At 40.3% G+C, this 18,953-nt stretch overlaps 2 protein-coding genes and 1 long non-coding RNA gene across 3 annotated transcripts in view; 2 read left to right on the forward strand and 1 right to left on the reverse strand.

Moving 5' to 3' along the window:
* LOC145439838 (N-acetylgalactosaminyltransferase 7-like) overlaps positions 1-17,491 on the forward strand; it is a 62,135-nt gene extending 44,644 nt beyond the window's left edge. Inside the window, exons 3-16 of the mRNA XM_080317476.1 lie at positions 1,032-1,139; positions 2,318-2,394; positions 2,453-2,605; positions 4,718-4,884; positions 5,750-5,877; positions 5,940-6,064; positions 7,240-7,377; positions 8,932-9,049; positions 11,319-11,441; positions 11,503-11,558; positions 12,335-12,457; positions 13,250-13,388; positions 14,251-14,403; positions 14,889-17,491. Of these exons, the coding sequence (XP_080173602.1) occupies positions 1,032-1,139; positions 2,318-2,394; positions 2,453-2,605; positions 4,718-4,884; positions 5,750-5,877; positions 5,940-6,064; positions 7,240-7,377; positions 8,932-9,049; positions 11,319-11,441; positions 11,503-11,558; positions 12,335-12,457; positions 13,250-13,388; positions 14,251-14,403; positions 14,889-15,083 (1,803 nt within the window). The 3' untranslated portion in view covers positions 15,084-17,491. The remainder of the gene's footprint in view (positions 1-1,031; positions 1,140-2,317; positions 2,395-2,452; positions 2,606-4,717; positions 4,885-5,749; positions 5,878-5,939; positions 6,065-7,239; positions 7,378-8,931; positions 9,050-11,318; positions 11,442-11,502; positions 11,559-12,334; positions 12,458-13,249; positions 13,389-14,250; positions 14,404-14,888) is intronic.
* The window catches only part of LOC145439843 (membrane progestin receptor gamma-like), a 406,242-nt gene that overhangs the window by 384,347 nt on the left and 2,942 nt on the right, over positions 1-18,953 (reverse strand). The gene's annotated exons all lie outside the window — the stretch shown is intronic.
* The window catches only part of LOC145439886 (uncharacterized), a 231,459-nt gene that overhangs the window by 42,795 nt on the left and 169,711 nt on the right, over positions 1-18,953 (forward strand). The window lies entirely within an intron of this gene.

Genomic DNA, 18,953 nt, shown 5'->3' on the forward strand with positions numbered 1-18,953 from the left:
TCCTCATCTCTCACCATGCATCCTAGGAAATCGGTGTCTGAGCCATCGACAATTTCACAATGCACATGCACAATCACGTCAATATAGCTGAATCAGGTCATGCCAACAGTTTCAAAGGGGCGACCACACTTTTTGTATTAGTATTACTCACATACGGTACAACTTTCGTTAGAGAATATTGCCCATGGAGTGTGCACTGAAAGCTCTGTCATGTGGGGAGTCATTAAATCTTCAACCACCTTTGCCCACTCACTAGTAGGGAGTTACCTCCGATTAATTATGGAATAGGTACCAAAATTCCAACTACACTGATCAACACAATCGCTTATCAATATTTATGCTGTAGGACTCCAAAATCACTCGCTTTGACGATATGCAATCCATTCATGTTTATTAATTTCCTGATTATCATGTTGGCCTTGTCAATCCGGTAATTGTCTCATCGTAATATGATTACCGTATGCAATTAGTTGTGGATTTTTTAATTAGTGTACTGTTAAAGAAATGTAGAAAGCAAAATACTTTGGATAGAGCTATTTGTTCGGATCCTGAAAATCTTATACAATGCTCAACTGTATGTTTCTACCAACATGAGATGCTTGGCTCTCTGAAATGCGAGTTTTGATAATCATTGTGACATCCTGACGTGGTCTGTGAAAGTATTTTGCTCTAAAATTTATTTTCTTGCACGCGAAAAAGAATTATGACAGGCTGTAGGCTACATTTTATTGACCCTAGAATAGTATGTTTTGTTTTTCAACATATTGGCTACGGTATATTTTCTGTAAATCATGTATGTTTATTTTGATGATTCGCCTACTAATACATAATTATGCAATACATCCTAAGCTTGAGCTAGTCATTAAGTTTGTTTGCTACATTTGTGTATTCTGATTTCTCTATCATCCATCCAAGATGTAGAAATACGTTCTTCTTATATATATTGAAAATGAGATATTATATCTGATAGTGATATTTTCTAATTTTTGTTATTGGCCTTGCTGCTTATTTCCAAACTTGTTTTTTTATAGAAAGATAATCAAGATTCCAAGCGGAACAGAGATGAACAGTATGCTCAGTATGATGCTCGTGGATTCAAGCCATCGAAAGACGTACAGCCATTTGAATGGGAAATTCGTGTTGGTATTTTTAAAGTTTCTGCCTCCGAGCCTATGCTGTGTTACGACACTTCATTATGTAGGCCTGCTATTAAGAGTCTGTTGGCTTTGTAATCGATATCTACTATCAATTGAATAAAGTAATTTCTGGATTCTTTTAAACGTGATGCCTGCCAAAGTGATTGCTAACAAATGCCTTGATTGCAAACAAATGAGAATGGGTTAATGTACCATCTGTGAATAGAGCTGTATTATCTTTCAGATATAGGCCCATTCCTGCAATGGTATTGATTACTTCAACTGGGCCTATGCCACATTTCCAGAGAAATGTGTACAATAGCTCTAAGAATTTACAGCGTATCTATACAACCGCCAGGGTATCCGTTTGTTCATTTTTCATTCTGGAATAATGCAATAATCATAATATTCAGCTCCTGTCCAGCAGGACACCTGTTACTAAGTCATGCCTCCTCAAGTCGTCATAGACTACGCCTTCACCTCCTCGAAGTCCCAATTTCGCAATGAACGAGTATCCTAAAATTGTATTCATCCTGTATATATAACTTTAAAAAATAAGGTGGTATTCCGCATACTTATGATGGTCTGCAATCATAAGGCCAGAGGCGGTAATGCCGTAAATTTCTACTCAAATAGAAATAACTATTTCCAATACTTGTCAAAACTACCTGAAGTAGAAGTAGAAGATGTAAATTATGAAAGTACTCAAACTGAAGTAATAAAAAGTAGATTATGTTGAGCCGTTGCACACTTTCACTAGTAAATCAGAGGTGTGCTTCTTTAAAAATAGCAATTTATGCTTCTCTGCGACAAACGCAAAATGACTGATGGTGCGGCAAACTCAATCTTCGAAAATATTCGTATTCTGTTATTCTGATACAGAAGCTATTTCACACAGTTCTTTTGATGATTTCACTCGAAAGAGGGATGCAAACTTTTCCTAAAACTACTTTCTACTTTCTACAATCCAAAATCGTGAAAAGTAAGTAGTTTCGTCTGTAAACTGATCAAGCAGAAGCAGAATTAGTCTGAAAACATATCCCCTTTCAAGGGTAAAACTAGTGCAAATACGGAAAACCTACTTGATTACTCCGAAAAAGTAGAGAACCTTCTTGCTGACCAATCGACCATCTATACACAATATTATGATATTTTCATTGTGTCATGTCATTCTTTTACAGGGTCCGTCCGATTATGAATACCCGAAATTTGTCCCCGACGTCCTCGGGAACTACGAGGAGAAACTACCGGAACAAAAGTATTTCGGTCATTTCTCTTCTGTAATCTCCTTTCTCTGTAATCTTCTTGTTTTCTAGGCGTGCGGGCGCTGGGGAGTACGGGGAAGCTGTCGAGCTCGACAAAAGCTTAGACTCTTCAGTGAAGGACTCCATCGCCGAGTTTGGTTTTAACATTGTCGCCAGTGACCGGATATCTTTGGATAGGGCGCCTAAAGACCTCCGGCATCCTCAGTGAGTAATGGTAGAACTTGCACTGATATTTTACTTGGCTTTCAATGTCTCATACGCTGTCTTTTTCATATAATTAGGTTACTGTACTATACCAGCCTTGCAATTACCTACTGCCCGGTTACAGAAGTATTTTCTTTCGACACATAGGCAATTGCTTGATGTTTCAGATGAATCCGACATGGACACCAGTATTTTGACGGTATCGAAACGTCCGTGTGAATGGTAATTAATCCAAACTGTCCGTATGCGATTAGGTATGGGGTGGTCTGTGGTGACTAGTTAGCTCTTCATTGCAGTGTCGACGCACTCATACCATTGTCATATGTAGACTGCACACAAGGTAGCGAATTTCTGTCGTTTGAAGGTGTAGCTAGCGTGGAAGTAGGTGGACATGTTTTGCAAAATTTGTTTCAGTTCATACTTTTCACCTCTATCGAGCTTATCCGTAGAGATAATGGTCATAATAGATGCCTGAATTGAGGCTTTTTAGAGATATCATTTGTTTGTTGTTGTCAGCTCTTGCCTGCTCAATGAATTATGGTATTAAATGTAATCTTTGGATTTAATTTCGTATCGTTTGTAACGATTTTTCACAGTTCACATACTTCCTGTATGGTAGCTCACAGCTCTTTCTCGTTGGCATCAAAAGTTATAGTGTGGCAACACTATTGCTTTCAGAAATTGGTCGCTGGTTTAAATTGAAGTAGGCTGCCTATATTTTGTAATACCTTACTGGCAGCCTATTTTAAGGTGGGGCGGATTCTGCTTTCTAAGCTTCACTAGTTTTGTTGAACTTAGTGTCCTGTTAAACAATTTTCTCCTCATACTGATTGTCGGTAGGCCTATATATTCCAAGACCTGATGTCCTGGTATGGAACTGTTCCCATGTTGAGTATTATTATGTCTCCCATCATGTGCTTTCTTGCTGACGGCTGAACACCGAATGGCTCATTTTTTGAGGTCTGTATCAATGTATCATCATAAACTACATTATACCAGACAAACTCGGTCAAAAATAATTTGTATAGTTGACAATCCAAAGGCTTCAGCTCTATGTGATGTGTAGACCTACTACTCTTTTGGCACAGTGTTTCTTACATTGGTTTCACTTTTATTTCAACCACCCACATAGTCTTTCCATGTTGATCTATGACTCCCCTGGAAACACTACCAGAAATCTGATATTGTAGCCTGCTAATTGAAGTGGGTATATTTCCTGGAACGGCTTCTACTACTGCTAAACTGGGCATAACTATAGCCACAGGATGTTAATGTTAACGTAATTGGTGTTGTAGAGGTTTTTATAGCCATTCAAATCACTATCCGCTTCAAACACTGTCTTTGAAGTGGTTTCATGTGCTATGATGGAATTTTCCATCCACTGTTCTGCTCACTGCATTTCGGAAGCGTGATTCTTTGTCTTTACGATTAAATGCACTCTCCCACGCTGAACAATGGGTTTTAACATCAGATATGGCCTGTGACAAAAAGATTCTACTTGAACTGAATGGAGTGGGCATCTCTACTTCCAATCAAGAGACCTTTATACACACTGGACCATATTCACATCTGCCTTCACCTGAATATAGTCTACTTTGGGTTTAAAAATGCTTCATTTTGTAACTGAGATTTAAAAACTGCTGCTGCAGTATTTCAATATTATATCGGTAAAAATTATGCTGGTCAGTTACTAGTAGAAAATTAAAAAGAACATTGTATAGTTTGTGGCACAATTGGTGATATTCAGTGCACTTTTCAATTCTCTACTAATTGCTAACGATTACCAGTGACAAGTTTCAGCCCAAAAGGATCGGGTTTATTTCAAACTAAATGATAAATATACAATTTACAATTTACTTTGAGATTGTGGACCTTGCAAGTTGTAACTATATAAAACACCAATTGGCATTGATGCGGGATTGTGCAGTTCCAGATTAGCTGTTTCTATCTGGCCTGTCATATTAATAATTTAATAACTTTGTACAAAGTCTATGTTATAAAATGTTCTCCATGTCTTTGGTGTACAATCAAAAATAAATTAGGTAGCTTAATTATCGAACTGTTCACAGACCATTCCTCGGCGATAGCTTACCACCGTTTACCTTTTTCAAGATGCAAGCATTGGGATTACCCGAACCAACTGCCGACTGTCAGTGTCGTGATTGTCTTCCACAACGAGGGCTGGTCACCGCTCATGCGTACCGTGCACAGCGTCATCAACGGAACTCCCAAGAAGATACTACACGAGATTGTTATGATCGACGACGGCAGTAAAAAAGGTTTGATTGTTTTCTGAAACCGAGTCGTAGCACTAACAGTTTTCATAGCACCTGTAACGTGTTTCAGTGCTAGGCAGCTTGGCTGAAACTTTTCAATTGATCATAATATATCACCGAAGCAGCAATTGTTTATCCAAGTTGATACTTCTGACTCTGTAGTTGAGGAATTTCCTAAAAACATGTTTTCAATACTTTTTAGGAATTCATTTAGTGCATCCTCCATCATATTCCACACACTGAAATGAACAGAAAAAATCAGGGATTCTGTGATATTGCCGGTCCTGGTGATTAAAATCAGCCCGTCAAATGACATTAAAAAGATTATCCATTTTTTGAATAGGCCACATAACGTAGCAAAAACCGCACCCCAAAATTGTTTCCCATTGACATGTTTCTAGGCACTGTGTACACTGTACAGGAAACTGACTGAGAACTATAATTTTCCGACAGTCTGTCATTTCTGAACAACGCGTATGAATGTGTATAGTTTGGCCAACGATTATCTCCTCCAGCATTTTCATTTTTATTAATAAAAATGGACGACTGTCCAAATTCGTAGACTTATAATACGCAACCTACACTAAACGTACAAACTATTCGTAACTAGTAATCTCTGTGAGTTGAGACTTTGCAAACCAAGATACATGACAAGTTAAGTAACAACATAGCATAACCTAATATATTGGTTATCTGCTTTACTACTTCAAGAATGCGACAAGTCCCTAGTCACTGTAACACACCACAAGGTTTGTAAGCTCCGAACTGTACAATGCTAAAATTGTGTTACTGTCTTATGGAACAAACAATTGAGTATCCAATTATTTTCTCACTGATACTATTCTATCGCGTGTGCCTCTTCGTTTAGTACATCTTGAGAAGCAACTCGACGATTACATAAAGAGATTCAACGGATTAGTGAAGCTGTATCGTAATACTCGCCGAGAGGGACTCATCAGAGCTCGAAGTATCGGCGGTAAAAAGTCTACCGGTGATGTGAGTTGAACCTGTCTCCTAGCATGCGTTTTATTGTGAATATCTCGTCATTTCGTTTTCAGATTCTAGTGTATTTGGACGCGCATTGCGAGGTTGGGCCCAACTGGTTGCCCGCTCTCATAACCCCGATTATGAACGATCGTCGTGCATGCACTGTACCATTGATTGACGTTATCGACGGCAATAAGTAAGCATCTTGAATGCGATCTATTTCTGTTTCGTTTTTCTAAAATGTAATCAATTCGTTTCAATCTGTGCCGTGGGTGCAGTCCTCTCCCGACTTACCTAACGGTGCTTCCTTGAAATGGATGTAGTGTGGTGCGGTGTAGGTCTAGCTGAAAAGAGGACGGGGCAGGTGCTTTCAATATTAATATTTTTGCTCACAGCCCAGTAACGTTCAATGAAAACCTAACTATCTCGGATTTTGGGAAGCTGATCCCTAGTAAATGAGGTCATCACTTCCACTCGGTCCTTATTTTGGCCTACTTGAGAATCTAATGAGCAAAAAAGGTCATCCCTCTGCCTGGGATATTTGTAGCCTTAGTCACAGGCTCTTTTTCATTTAGAGTGCGGTTTTTTATGAACTGATGCCTTTTCAATTAAGGACAGATCTTATAAATAAGGTGTGTCAACTCTAACTATAAAGCCTACCATGCAAACTCTGTGGCCCATAGGTTGAAAACCCCTAGGATAGGGGAATTGATGTAGGCTGGTGTGACAAGTTGCAGTTCTGACCGAATTTTTGTTATAGCCTTTTTCCTTGTGTGTTGTTTTACTGCTGACGACCAGTGTAACAGTAGCCTATGCAATTGGCGTAAAAGCCTATTTTGATACCTGGAGGAATAGGGATTAATTTATGATAAAAGCACCAAAATGCCCAGTGTAAAACATGCAAACAGATAGGATATGTGATTGCCTGCCTTTTTTCGTAAAAATATTAAGGTACATTAAACGTAAACCATCTGTTCGTCTTGATTATTCGATGGCTGGTGACGTCATATTTGGTGATAAGATGCTTTCATAACAAGGTTCTTTCAAAATCTCTACTAGTTGCTGACGATTACCACTAATGAGTGCCAGCTGAAGATACTCGGATTGATTTCAATATGAATATGCTATTCAATTGTAACCTTTTGTCCAGTGTTGACATTGAACGCCACCTAAAATTTACCCAATCATGAGACTTGGGCTACGTTGGCATTCTGCGTCGTGGCAGGTTGCCACTCTTTTGCATATTACTCATCGAATCACTCATTGGAGTGCAGAATCATGCTGCCATGAAATAATATTCATATCCTGTTTTGTTATATTTTTGCGGTTTGCGTATTGGTGTATTCTTTGAATAACTGGATTTTTTCCCAGGTATACCTTCACAGAACAAGCCGGCGGCGACCACGACGGCTTTGCGCGAGGTGCTTGGGATTGGAGCCTCATGTGGAAACGAATACCTTTGACTAAAAGGGAAAAGGGCCGACGGAAGCATTTAACAGAGCCTTACAGGTTGATGCTATTCAATAGATATTTGCTCTGTTGAGAATAGTATATTCATATTGAAATGAATCGGAATATTTTCGGCTGACACTTGGGCTCTCTCCACCAAGATTATTCGAAATTCCATGATAGGATTGTTCATATGGGTTGTTCTTTCCAATTCTCTACTAGTTGCCAACGGTGACCCCTGGCGAGTGTCAGCCTCTAATATTTGGGCTGATTTCAATATGAATATACTGTACAATTGTGTATCGTTTTGAAGTTCTGTACCTCAAAAAAACTCTTCTGATATATTAAGTTGATATGCAAAAATACGGCATCTAACATTAGGAGCATTTCCCAAACTTCGCATCATTTATTAGAACAGCTCTTAAGCCATTGGTATTCTGATACAGTACCAATCTATTGTAAAGTGTGGAATATTGCCTCCATAGCAATATGAAAAACAATCTTGTGAAAGTGGGCAAATTTTTGCGTTGTTAGCCAATCGGAATGCTTCCTCAAATCTTGTAAGCTGGGTTCAAGTTACTAGCGCGACGCACTTTACAGATCATTACTGGAAATAACAATTTTATCAGACAAACTCTGGAACAGTTAAAACACTGTGTCAATAGATAGTAGTCAGCTGCCTATTGATCTTTTATTTGCACTCCTTTCAATGCCTTTTACAGTTAGCGATAAAGTTCATTGGTCAAATAATAGATATAATGAGAGATCATTGCTATTGCCTTTTTAGAGCTTATGGTGTTATCGATGCTATCTTGCACTTGCGTCAAGAGTTCAGCACCGGTGTATTAATAATTAATTTACAGGTGTAGTGAGTGAATTGATCACATATTGTTTCGTCCTTCTGGGTACCTTTCGGGAGTAAATATCATTGGTGAATTACTGGTTGGTTGCTTACTCTGCACTGATGGGAATGGCACCGCCGTAGCTTTTGCATGCGCAACTGCGGTTGTTGGTGTCTAGATAAAACCACGTTGTTAGGCTTGCTCTTAAAGAACGTGGGAACTTATAAATTTCATAGTTACCGGGACCATAATCAAAGTTTTATTATTATGCAGATGATGGCTAATTTTACAAGGCTCTGTCTACTTTTAAATACATACATCACATGAAAAGTTGTTTTCGTTACGTTATCAAACAAATAGATATACTTCTGCCCGTTCTTCTCTATAATAAGTATCAGTGATGGATTTTGGTAACACTCATATTTTTGGGATGCCAACACAAATTGTGCTTGCTGGAAAATGGCCACAGGCAATTTGTGATAGTTAACCTGTGTTATTCAACCCACGAAGTGCAGCTATCCGCGAAGGTATTGCTTTTAAACTCTCTCCAAGCTGGCATGAATGCGTTTTACACTCTTACTATGCTTGTGGGCTGTGCTATATCTACGATTATAATAGCTCTTGTATCATTAAAATTCAGTAAATCAATGCATTGAGTGCTTGGACTGCTCACACATTTCAGTCACTGATGCGATGACTCATTCTATTTGGCCTGACGTAATCCGCTGTGTACTGGGTCTTTGCAATGTGATTACATCATATTATTTTTTAGGTCTCCGGCCATGGCGGGCGGTCTGTTTGCCATCGACAGAAAGTATTTCTACGAAATCGGGATGTATGACGATGGCTTGGAAGTTTGGGGCGGGGAAAATTTTGAACTTTCCTACAAGGTGAGTGTTCCGAAGGCTTTGTGTGTGATGACGCCTCAAGCAAAAAAAAATCCTATCTATATCGTATCGTATCCGCAATACTTGGTCATTACGGTTGTCTGATTTTCTTTACTCTAAGCATTGCAAATTGTATTGTTAGACCAGTAATTGTGGAGGCTGAGTAGAGTCTACGTCCATGGAGACTCTCTGTATCTGTAAGCCATAACATTGCCTTGTTCACATAGATCTTTCCTGCTGTTTGAACGTTAAAGGCAAAGTTGTTACTTTAGGTTGGTGATGTCAGCAAAAACATGGGCATTAGGGTTGTCCAAAATTTGGAAAATCTCAAAAAGTCTCCGTGATTGTGTCTCATTCTATAGATTATTGATAAAAAACAACAATTAGCCTGAAAGAAGCTTACAGGAAAGCCGTTAAGATTTCGACCAAAGCGTTTGAAAGTAGCTGCTCAAGAATGGGCGTGCCACTGACCATAGAACGGCGAGAAGACTAGTAATCAAATAACCACGGCTCTTGATTGGCTAATCGGCTATGCTTCAATGACCACGGCAGCAGCAGCTTGCTGATGAGGTGTTCAAGAAGTCTGCTACCGGCGGGGATTCTGAGTGCGCATTGTTAGTAGTTTGGCAGGTGATGATTTAAGATTAATTCAGGACATGTTGAGGTACGAAATACATGATGAACAAACAACACCTGCTTCACAGAAGCTTTTACAGCATGACTGCTTCATTGTGAAAGAAACGGCTGAAGCCTACATGTCGTGTTTTCATCGAGAGAAAGCAAAGGCGCTTATGCAAGTGTTGAGCGAATTCACCGTTTCTGTACGGATCCACCATCAGTGAATACAAATATATAAAGCTTAACAATGACACTATACTTTGTGTGATCTTATTGGATCCAAGTTGTAGTATATAGTGAAGTATTGAAGGTTCTAGGGATCGACTGAATCGGCCGGTTATGCTTGGCAGTTATACTTAGACAACTCTTATAAGTGAATTCAATTTGCTTGAATTCACTTATAAGAGTTGTCTAAGTCCTTAATGATACTGCAGAAAAGAGGTTTAAGGTAAGCACAGGCTATGCTGGATATGATATCCAAACTATGCTGAATACTATATGCAGCATAGTCTGTGCTTTGCGTTACACCTCTTTTCTGCGGGATCAATAAGGACTTTGACATACCATATCCAGCACAGCCTGTCCGAGTGTGCGTACATTACCACCTCTTTTCTGCGTTATCATTGAGGACTTTAACAACGCCTACAAGTGCATTCAATTTGTTGTAAGCATCTGATAAGGGCCAAGCATAACCGGCTGATTCCGCCGATCCCTAGAGCATTCAAAACGTCACCTATATACTACAGCTTCAGCCCAATAAGATCACACAACGTATAGTGTCATTGTTAAGCGTTATATATTTGTATTCACTGATGGTGGATCCGTACTGAAACGGTGAATTCGCTAACACTTGCATAAGCGCCTTTGCTTTCTCTCGATGAAAACACGACATGTAGGCTTCAGCCGTTTCCTTCACAATGAAGCAGTCATGCTGTAAAAGCTTCTGTGAAGCAGGTGTTGTTTGTTCATCATGTTTTTCGTACCTCAACATGTCCTGAATTAATCTTAAATCATCACCTGCCAAACTACTAACAATGCGCACTCAGAATCCCCGCCGGTAGCAGACTTCTTGAACACCTCATCAGCAAGCTGCTGCTGCCGTGGTCATTGGAGCATAGCCGATTAGCCAATCAAGAGCCGTGGTTATTTGATTACTAGTCTTCTCGCCGTTCTATGGTCAGTGGCACGCCCATTCTTGAGCAGCTACTTTCAAACGCTTTGGTCGAAATCTTAACGGCTTTCCTGTAAGCTTCTTTCAGGCTAATTGTTGTTTTTTATCAATAATCTATAGAATGAGACACAATCACGGAGACTTTTTGAGATTTTCCAAATTTTGGACAACCCTAATGGGCATATTCAGTTTGGTACGACTGATGACGACCATAGGAGCTCACTTACTTGTGAAATTGCTGTAAAGTTGTGTTTTCCTCAACTGCTGTATAATTATGCTTTTGGGATCGGAATGCTAGTTTTATTTAACTGTGATGCAGTATCGGTGTAACGGATATATTTTTCTGTCACTGTCATTATGCACAAGTTCATCGTAACTATATCTTATTTTAGTGTTATCACTGGAAAATATTGATTTATCGGCAAAAATCTTGGATATGGATGATGACGTTTGTGCTCTACTCATGATATGCTTCAATTTCAGCTTTGGATGTGTGGCGGCCAGTTGCTCTTTGTGCCTTGTTCCAGAGTGGGGCATGTATACAGATTGCCGGGTTGGAGAGGTAACCCACCGCCTTCCTATGTGCCTAGAGACGCGGTTCTGAGGGTACGTACTTTCACAGTTATTCTTACGGTGCGATTGTGATGTTTGTGTTTTTCGGTTACAGAATTACAAGCGCGTTATCGAGACTTGGTGGGATGACTATAAAAAATACTTTTATGAGTAAGTGCTTTGAATATTTTTGATTCAGTTTGATTGAAATTAAACAATTTTTTGCGTTAAAGCTCGACTCATACAATATTGTTTCAAGACAGTGGTTATATACCAGTTCATGGTAGCACACCGGTTTGCACTTTGCAAAAATTCTGTTGTCTAAAACCTGGCAATATAGGACTGTTTTGTTTTTGTGAGATCTTAATAACAAGTAGACGAGGCAAAATTGCGAGTTAACTGAGACAGAAAGTCCTTATTTATTTATTTATTTCGACGGAGGAAAAAGATGATTCAATACTGGAATGACGGCTGTACTAATTTACCAAATCCATCTGCGGTTCACCTCTGAATTATGATGACGCTTGGTCGTTTCAGAGATGCAAAGTTTAAAAGTGATTTGGTGGTTATCAACCGCATTGCATCATCCACATACTTTTCAAACCTACTTGGTTAATTTCAAACTTTTTGTGTTGCAGTACTTTTGTAAGCAGTTTTTGCCTTTGCTAAAGTTCTACCAACATCCATGCTACATTCCAAAGCTACTTGATCATTTTAAAACTTTCTGTTTTCCGCTACTTCTGGAGGTGGAATTTGCCTTCTGCAAAAAGTCCCTGTCTTACCCATACTCGAGTAGGATAAGCAAATGAATTGAGCCAGTTTTGCGTAGATGTAATGTGTTTGCTGATATTACCGATAGCCCTCATGTGGTTTGCGTGAAGATGGTTCTTGACTAGATCGTTGCACGAATGCAACTGCAGATTTGAGATACATTGGTCATTTCGCAGGCGCCGGCCTGAAGTGAATGCCATCAGCACGGGAGATCTGACCGAGCCGCTCGCCATTCGCAAACGACTGCAGTGCCGCAACTTCAGATGGTTCATGGAGACGATCGCTTATGATATTCCAAGGTGTGTGAATACCAAATGTTTAGGACTTGGGATCTGTATCGTGCTTTCATTGCGTTATCTTGTTTATAGTTTTTTTCTGAAATGTCTTTCATACAGTGTGAATTACGACCTTGGTTCAAAGGTCCAGAGGCGGTCCTAGTAGCCAGCATTGGTACTCTAGTAGAAGTAGAAGGAACGTCTAAATATATACTCAAATACATGTAGTAGCCGTTCCAAAACATGGCAAAACTACTTCAAGTGGCAGTAGAATATAAGGTAACGCAATGTAACTTCCAGATTAGCACAAAAGCACTAATGTCACTGTAAATATAGTTACAATGTTCGAAAAGATGTTCAGATACCATGATACGAGGGTCATATCATCAGTTGTAATGTCAAATTCACTCAAACTCACTCCTGAAACTATCTTGTAATTCACCAAATCCAAATTGCAAAAATTGAGTAGTTTACCAGTAGAAGTGGATGTTGTTTAAAACATAACCCATTTGAGTTGGTGTTGCATGTACGCAAACCTACTTGAGTATTCCAAAAGAATAAAAGTACTCTGACATTGACAAATTCTGCTCCAACCTCCTGACTTCAAGATCAGGTTTTGAGCCAATTGTGGTGTGATAACTGTCCAGCCTGGCCTTTTCGTACTAGCGATAGAATACTGATCGCAAGTGTGTGGATTCTGTGAATTCTGTGACGTGGTATCAATGCGTGACAAGTTGAATTTGCTGGGGATTCGGTTAAATTACAAAATTGTTTCCTTTCTCAATTGGCGCTTGGTTGATACATTTTCGACTTCAGACACTATCCTATGGAGGAACCCCCTGCCGGCGCCTCAGGAAAAGTCCGTAACATCGGTACTAATCTGTGTCTTGACGGAAAGCACGGCGGCTCTGGAGCCCCGGTGTATCTGAGTGACTGCGACACTGGCAGCGAATCAGTAAGTGGGCTCATATTTGGGGGCCGATGTGTCGTCAATTCAGGGGTTTTCAACCTCTGGGCTATGGCCCCGTACCGCGCCATGACACGGTTTTCAGTGCAGCGTAAAGCTACCATGGTATACAGTGGTACCAGAGACCATGTCATTATGAACACATATAGTCCATGCATCCTCGTGATATCCAGAAATCAGCAAAAATTGTCTCATGATAATACTGCCTTTCACCACCAAGTTTTTTGTGCTAATCAGCATTTTCACCCCTATTTAACATGAATTCCCAAAAGTGTAACACACTTGATATTGCAAGTGACATAATCTGCTCACTGTCATCGATTGCACGCAGAATACGAGGTCTTGTAGACAAAATACAGCAAGAACCTTCTTGACGAACTTGAGTGAATTCTCATTTGATGAATTTCTTTTGCTGTTGGGACCGGGTGTTTTTCATTGAACGTTAATGGGCCATTCTTTTACAAATTTAGTGAGCCATGAGAAAGATAAGATTGAAACAACCTGCTTTAGTGCCAGTGGACTACAATGATTTGTAAATGGTCGTGTGTATGCATCGGAAAACAAATGGTGAACATTTGCACCAAAATCCAAACTTGGTTGCTATGTTGAGATGTTGACTTATCAACTAAACACTAGGTACCTGTGCATTGTAAATGGTCACAGTAATCATGTTGCACAAAAACTTGATACCCCGAAATTGTGTATAACTGCTATTCCGCAAATAGCTTAAAATAGTTGTAACATGTGTCCTCTAACGGCCAAAAACGCCAACGCCTGTCGAGTGCAACAATTCTCAACACATCGTTCAATTGTACGACTGTTAGGTAACTGTTTTGTCTGCTTTCTGTAGCAATGGTGGTTGACATGGCGTGAAGACATTCGGCCCGGCGGTTTTACGTCGGACAAGGCGCGTAAAGTCTGCCTGGACTGCGTCGGCCGAAACAACGTCGCATCTTTCTGGGAGTGTCATCAGATGCAGGGGAATCAACTTTGGAAATACATCGTAAGTTTACGTCGCTTCCGTTTTACACTCTGCTCAATATCGATGTGGCAATAGTCAGACGCCCAATACATTGTCCGGTCTGGCCTAGACCGTTGAGGCGTAAGCTTATATTCCCCTGCAAGTCCTCGTAGAAATGGTTGACAAAGCGACGGAAGATCTTGATTTTATTATAGCGTTTGATTGCTCCAGTTGATACATTTAGAGACGTTCAAAATGTCAGTACAAACTTCAGCATTGTGGCGCAATGTGGCCTGCGTTGTCGCTATAGGTATCGTGTATATTAGTATATCAATTCACTGAAATGTAGGGTTTGAATTATATATATGAGGTCATGTCACGTCATAAGGTTCACGTTCACACAGCCTTTCAAAATGGTCCGGGTTCACACGTACCTGAACCTTTTAGGGGTTCACATCAGCCCTAATAAGGGCCGCTGATAAATATTTATATATACATGCGGAATACACGACCGTTCTCCTTTACAGTTTGACGAGAACCAGCTGATGCACGCCGTCTCATCCTCGTGCCTGGAGGCGAACCCATCGGAGAAGAAAGTCTACGCCAAGGAATGCGACGCTTCCAACAAGAACCAGCTCTGGGTCTGGTCCGAGACGAACGTTACCCAGCTGTCCCTCTTCAACTCGGACATGCGAAACGCCGTGCTCATGGAGGAGTTATAGCCGGCGTCTCGGCGCGACGCGTACCACCAGTCCACTGTCGCTTCTAGCCGGATTCCAGCTCAACAAATGTCTAGCTTTGCACTATTCGCGATTTTGTTTTCGCAGTACTCAACCTGTCTTGTTACTCCTTTTGTTCTCTACCGATAGATGCCACGATTCTGTAATAAGTAGGGCTGGTCTCAATGATCCCGATCACTCGGATCCGCATCGAGTATTGCGCAGTGCGCAATTGGGTTGTTCAAAGATAGCGCTTTTTTCCAGGTCCCGGGGATTCACTGATTGAATTGTTGGGTTGCCTAAATAACGCTGCACACCAAATTTGGCTCAATTCTGAGCGTCAGAAGCTTCGGCAGAACCAAATGACATTGTTGAATTTATTGAAAAAATATTGAAGAAAAACTTTGGAAGTTTATTGTCGACCTTATGATATTGTTAAGTTGTCTAAAATAATGGTTCAAAATAAATTTGACGCCATTCCAGCCCGTAGGAACCAAGTTATTTGAGTTTGTCATCAACAGTTCTGGGATTACCCGCCATCGATGCTATTTTTGCAAATCCAAAACTTTTAACTGCAATAAAACTTCACCTCTTGTTGGTATTGCGCCATAGACACTCACTAGACAGCTCCACAATTTCATGGGCTTTACATTAAAATTTGAAAAATATTTTTATTTTTTATAGTAAATTCGAAAATATCATTGGCTCTGCGCCGGCGTTTACTGGTTGGGAATCGAGCCAAATTTAGTGTGCAGCGTTGTTTTTTTTTATGCCACCTAGCAATTTAATCAGTGAATCCGCTGAATTCGAAAAAAAAAAAGTTATTTATCTGAACAACCCGACTGCGCAGTCACTACCCACGTTAGTGGAAATGACATTTCGATTGTCACAAAGTCCAGTTAGGTAGTTATGATCGAAAAAATTCCATGTTATTACCTTTGTATGGTGTAGAGCTGGCATTCATTTCTCTGTGGCCTCACAAAGGTAACCTATGTTAGAACCTTCCATATCATCCATACTCTTATGACGTCATCATGAGTGATACTCGACTTGAGCGTAATGCTTGATTGGGAGCCGAATCACCAGCCCTAATATTATTGAAATGTCCTGTGGACGAGTCAGTCTTTAAGCAGTGTTGGAAAGCAGGATATATATGTCCGAGGTTCTAGCCTCTTGCTGATTCATAAACGATAAATATTGCGAATGTCATTATCCTGAGCTCGACCCGACTAAGCCTGGCTCAATGATTCGCTATGGATCAGTGGTTCTTATCGTTTTGTCAACGTGTATACTTAAAATTTTTAGATCGTTTTATGTGGGTCATAAATATTTAAGTATTCACGCTGTTCACTGGGACTATTGTCAACTGTGGTGTAGCCTGAAAATAAGTACACAAGTGAACCATTGTGACAGATTGATTAGACAAGGACGGTGTAGTCTTATCGTTGTAGTTTTAACATTGGCCTTTCATGGACCGCTTGAAATTAATGTGTGCACCCCCAGGACTTCACATGGATTCCACTGTATGTCAACAATCCGTATTGGTTCTGGCAAAACAACTTCTGGTGCTGATAAATCGCGAGAATGGTCTGGCTGTGAAGTGATTTCGCGATGGTGTAATAGTGAAGTATCGAACTGAGGTAGTTCCGTGATTCCAGCTGCAACCCCCAATTTACCGTACTGCGGCCTGCTGTAAAATGAAGTCTACGTCAAGTGCAATCTTTTCAACGTTAGTCTGCTTGACGTCTGGAGGAACACTGGCACTTTCGCAGTTTATTGCAGTTTGCGATGCGCGCGGATGTATATTGAATCGGCGTCATTTCATGCTATTCCCAAAAGAAGTCGGTCTTGACGAATGTTTTCTGATATGCTTGAAAACTGTAGCTTACTTGGCTGTTTATGTGTGAGGTCTTCCACGTAATTCGGATTTCAAACCGCCTTGGACGTAGGCTACACGAAGCATGCCTTCGAGGTAACAGATAGTGTTAGCATGGTGATCCGTGTCGATGATGTCTTTTTCTGTAAATTTAGTAATGCAGTGATGCCGAAATGTTGACGTTTGCTTTTCGCTGACTTGTGAGCTTTCGCGCTGAGCCCTACAGAATGCGTACGCCTTTTATTTTGTTTTGCAACCACATGACGGCGCTGCATTGTATACTTCACTTCCTAGCCTTATTAAAATTTCGCAGTACTAACATTAGAAACCTTTACGGATGACTGTGAATTATATATCGCTTAACGGACATTAGATCAACACGTACCTGTAGTGAGCATATAGGTGATGTTATAAGTTGCTCAGGCAACTTCAATATTTTGCGGAGACTACGCGACTATTTTTAATGTTTCTCTGTTTGACGTGTGTTGGCGACTGTTCTATAATTATGAAATAAACAATACCACATGGCTGAAAACGACATTCAAATATCTGTGTAAATATGTGCGTACATATCAGGTCCTGTTGCATCGATTCCATCACTGCATGTCGTCGTTTGGGAAAAGTGTCGCTATACTATCACGATGTTGCGATTACGACGAATACAACATTCCGTGAAATTTTGCGTAGTAATGAACCGTAGAAGGGTGTGGTTTACGGTTACACCTACCGCTGTGAGGCTCAGTGGTACCATAACGTTTGTTATATAATGTCAGAAGATACGTTGACAGCTACAGAGGTGTAGGCCTAAATGGTGTATTTGATTGTAGGACCGGTCAGGTGACTCGCGGATGTGGAATAGATAGATCAGTTTGTATAGTAGGCTTCCGCTAGGAGGGGCTATAGTCTCTTATATATTAGAACACCTTGAAACGTGCTTTGCATTGGCATGATTGGCAGCATTCTAAACAAAAATCAATTAAAAACAAACATGTTTACAACAAGACCCTTGTTTAGAACATTTTTTTAAATGCTGTTTTCAAGCCATGACGTGACGAATATTGAACTGTGACGTTATGGTGGATTGGCCGTGACAATTGAAAATATAGGGTAAATATGGTCCCTTTGACGAACTATCCAAGTAGCTGTCGAACCGACTATTTTGAGGTTTCCAGCCATTCCATATCGTTTACGTCGGCTATATCGGGCTGTAATTGTTTGTAGGCTCATACAACATGATTTTTGGAAAGTATTTATGCAATTATGGCATGATTTTACAACTTAAAAAAACGGTTTTTTTAAAGATCTCCTAAAACACTGTTAAATACATGTGTTTGTTTTTGTTTTGAATGCAATTCTAGGCATAATGCTACATTTCCAGCCAATAATATTTTGTTATGAGGTAAGAGACCGTGGCACCTGCCATCTACCAACGGAGCAGTGTCTGAATTAGCCGAATTACCGTCATTTAGGGCAGTGGTCCTCAACCTTTTTCACCTCGCGGACCGGTAAAATGTCAGAAGATATTTGGCGGACCGTTCGACCTTGAAAAATTGAAATCAACCCAAAATGTATTGTATGCAGCTGCTTTTTTGCGAGTATGGTACTAGAGAGTGAGATTTTGAGGGTTTTGATCGTATTTGAATATGTTTATGGTGGTATTCATGTGATTTTACGGTAGTGTCTGCTGAGTGCTGAGTCGAGGTAAAATTGACTGGCCCAGATAAACACAAGCTACTTTAGGGTCGGAGGCCGTGGATCGATTAACAGACCGCGTCAACTCGAATAATATTCTTCGCTTCGACAATATCCAGAGAGGATGCGTTTTGGAGGCGGACCAACCACTTTCTCGAGCTATCTTGCTCATTTCCCACTACTACCAGACGTACTACGAGCAAAGCCGAAACACCACGTCATAAGCCCCCCACCCAAACGTGAGTCGTCTCCCCATATAGGGTGATAAACAAAATATCTGGGGGCTTTGTCCCCCAGACCCCCCG

Source organism: Botryllus schlosseri, chromosome 5 (assembly GCF_051294905.1).
Source record: "Botryllus schlosseri isolate E-star chromosome 5, Bs_hap1, whole genome shotgun sequence".
Taxonomy (NCBI): domain Eukaryota; kingdom Metazoa; phylum Chordata; class Ascidiacea; order Stolidobranchia; family Styelidae; genus Botryllus; species Botryllus schlosseri.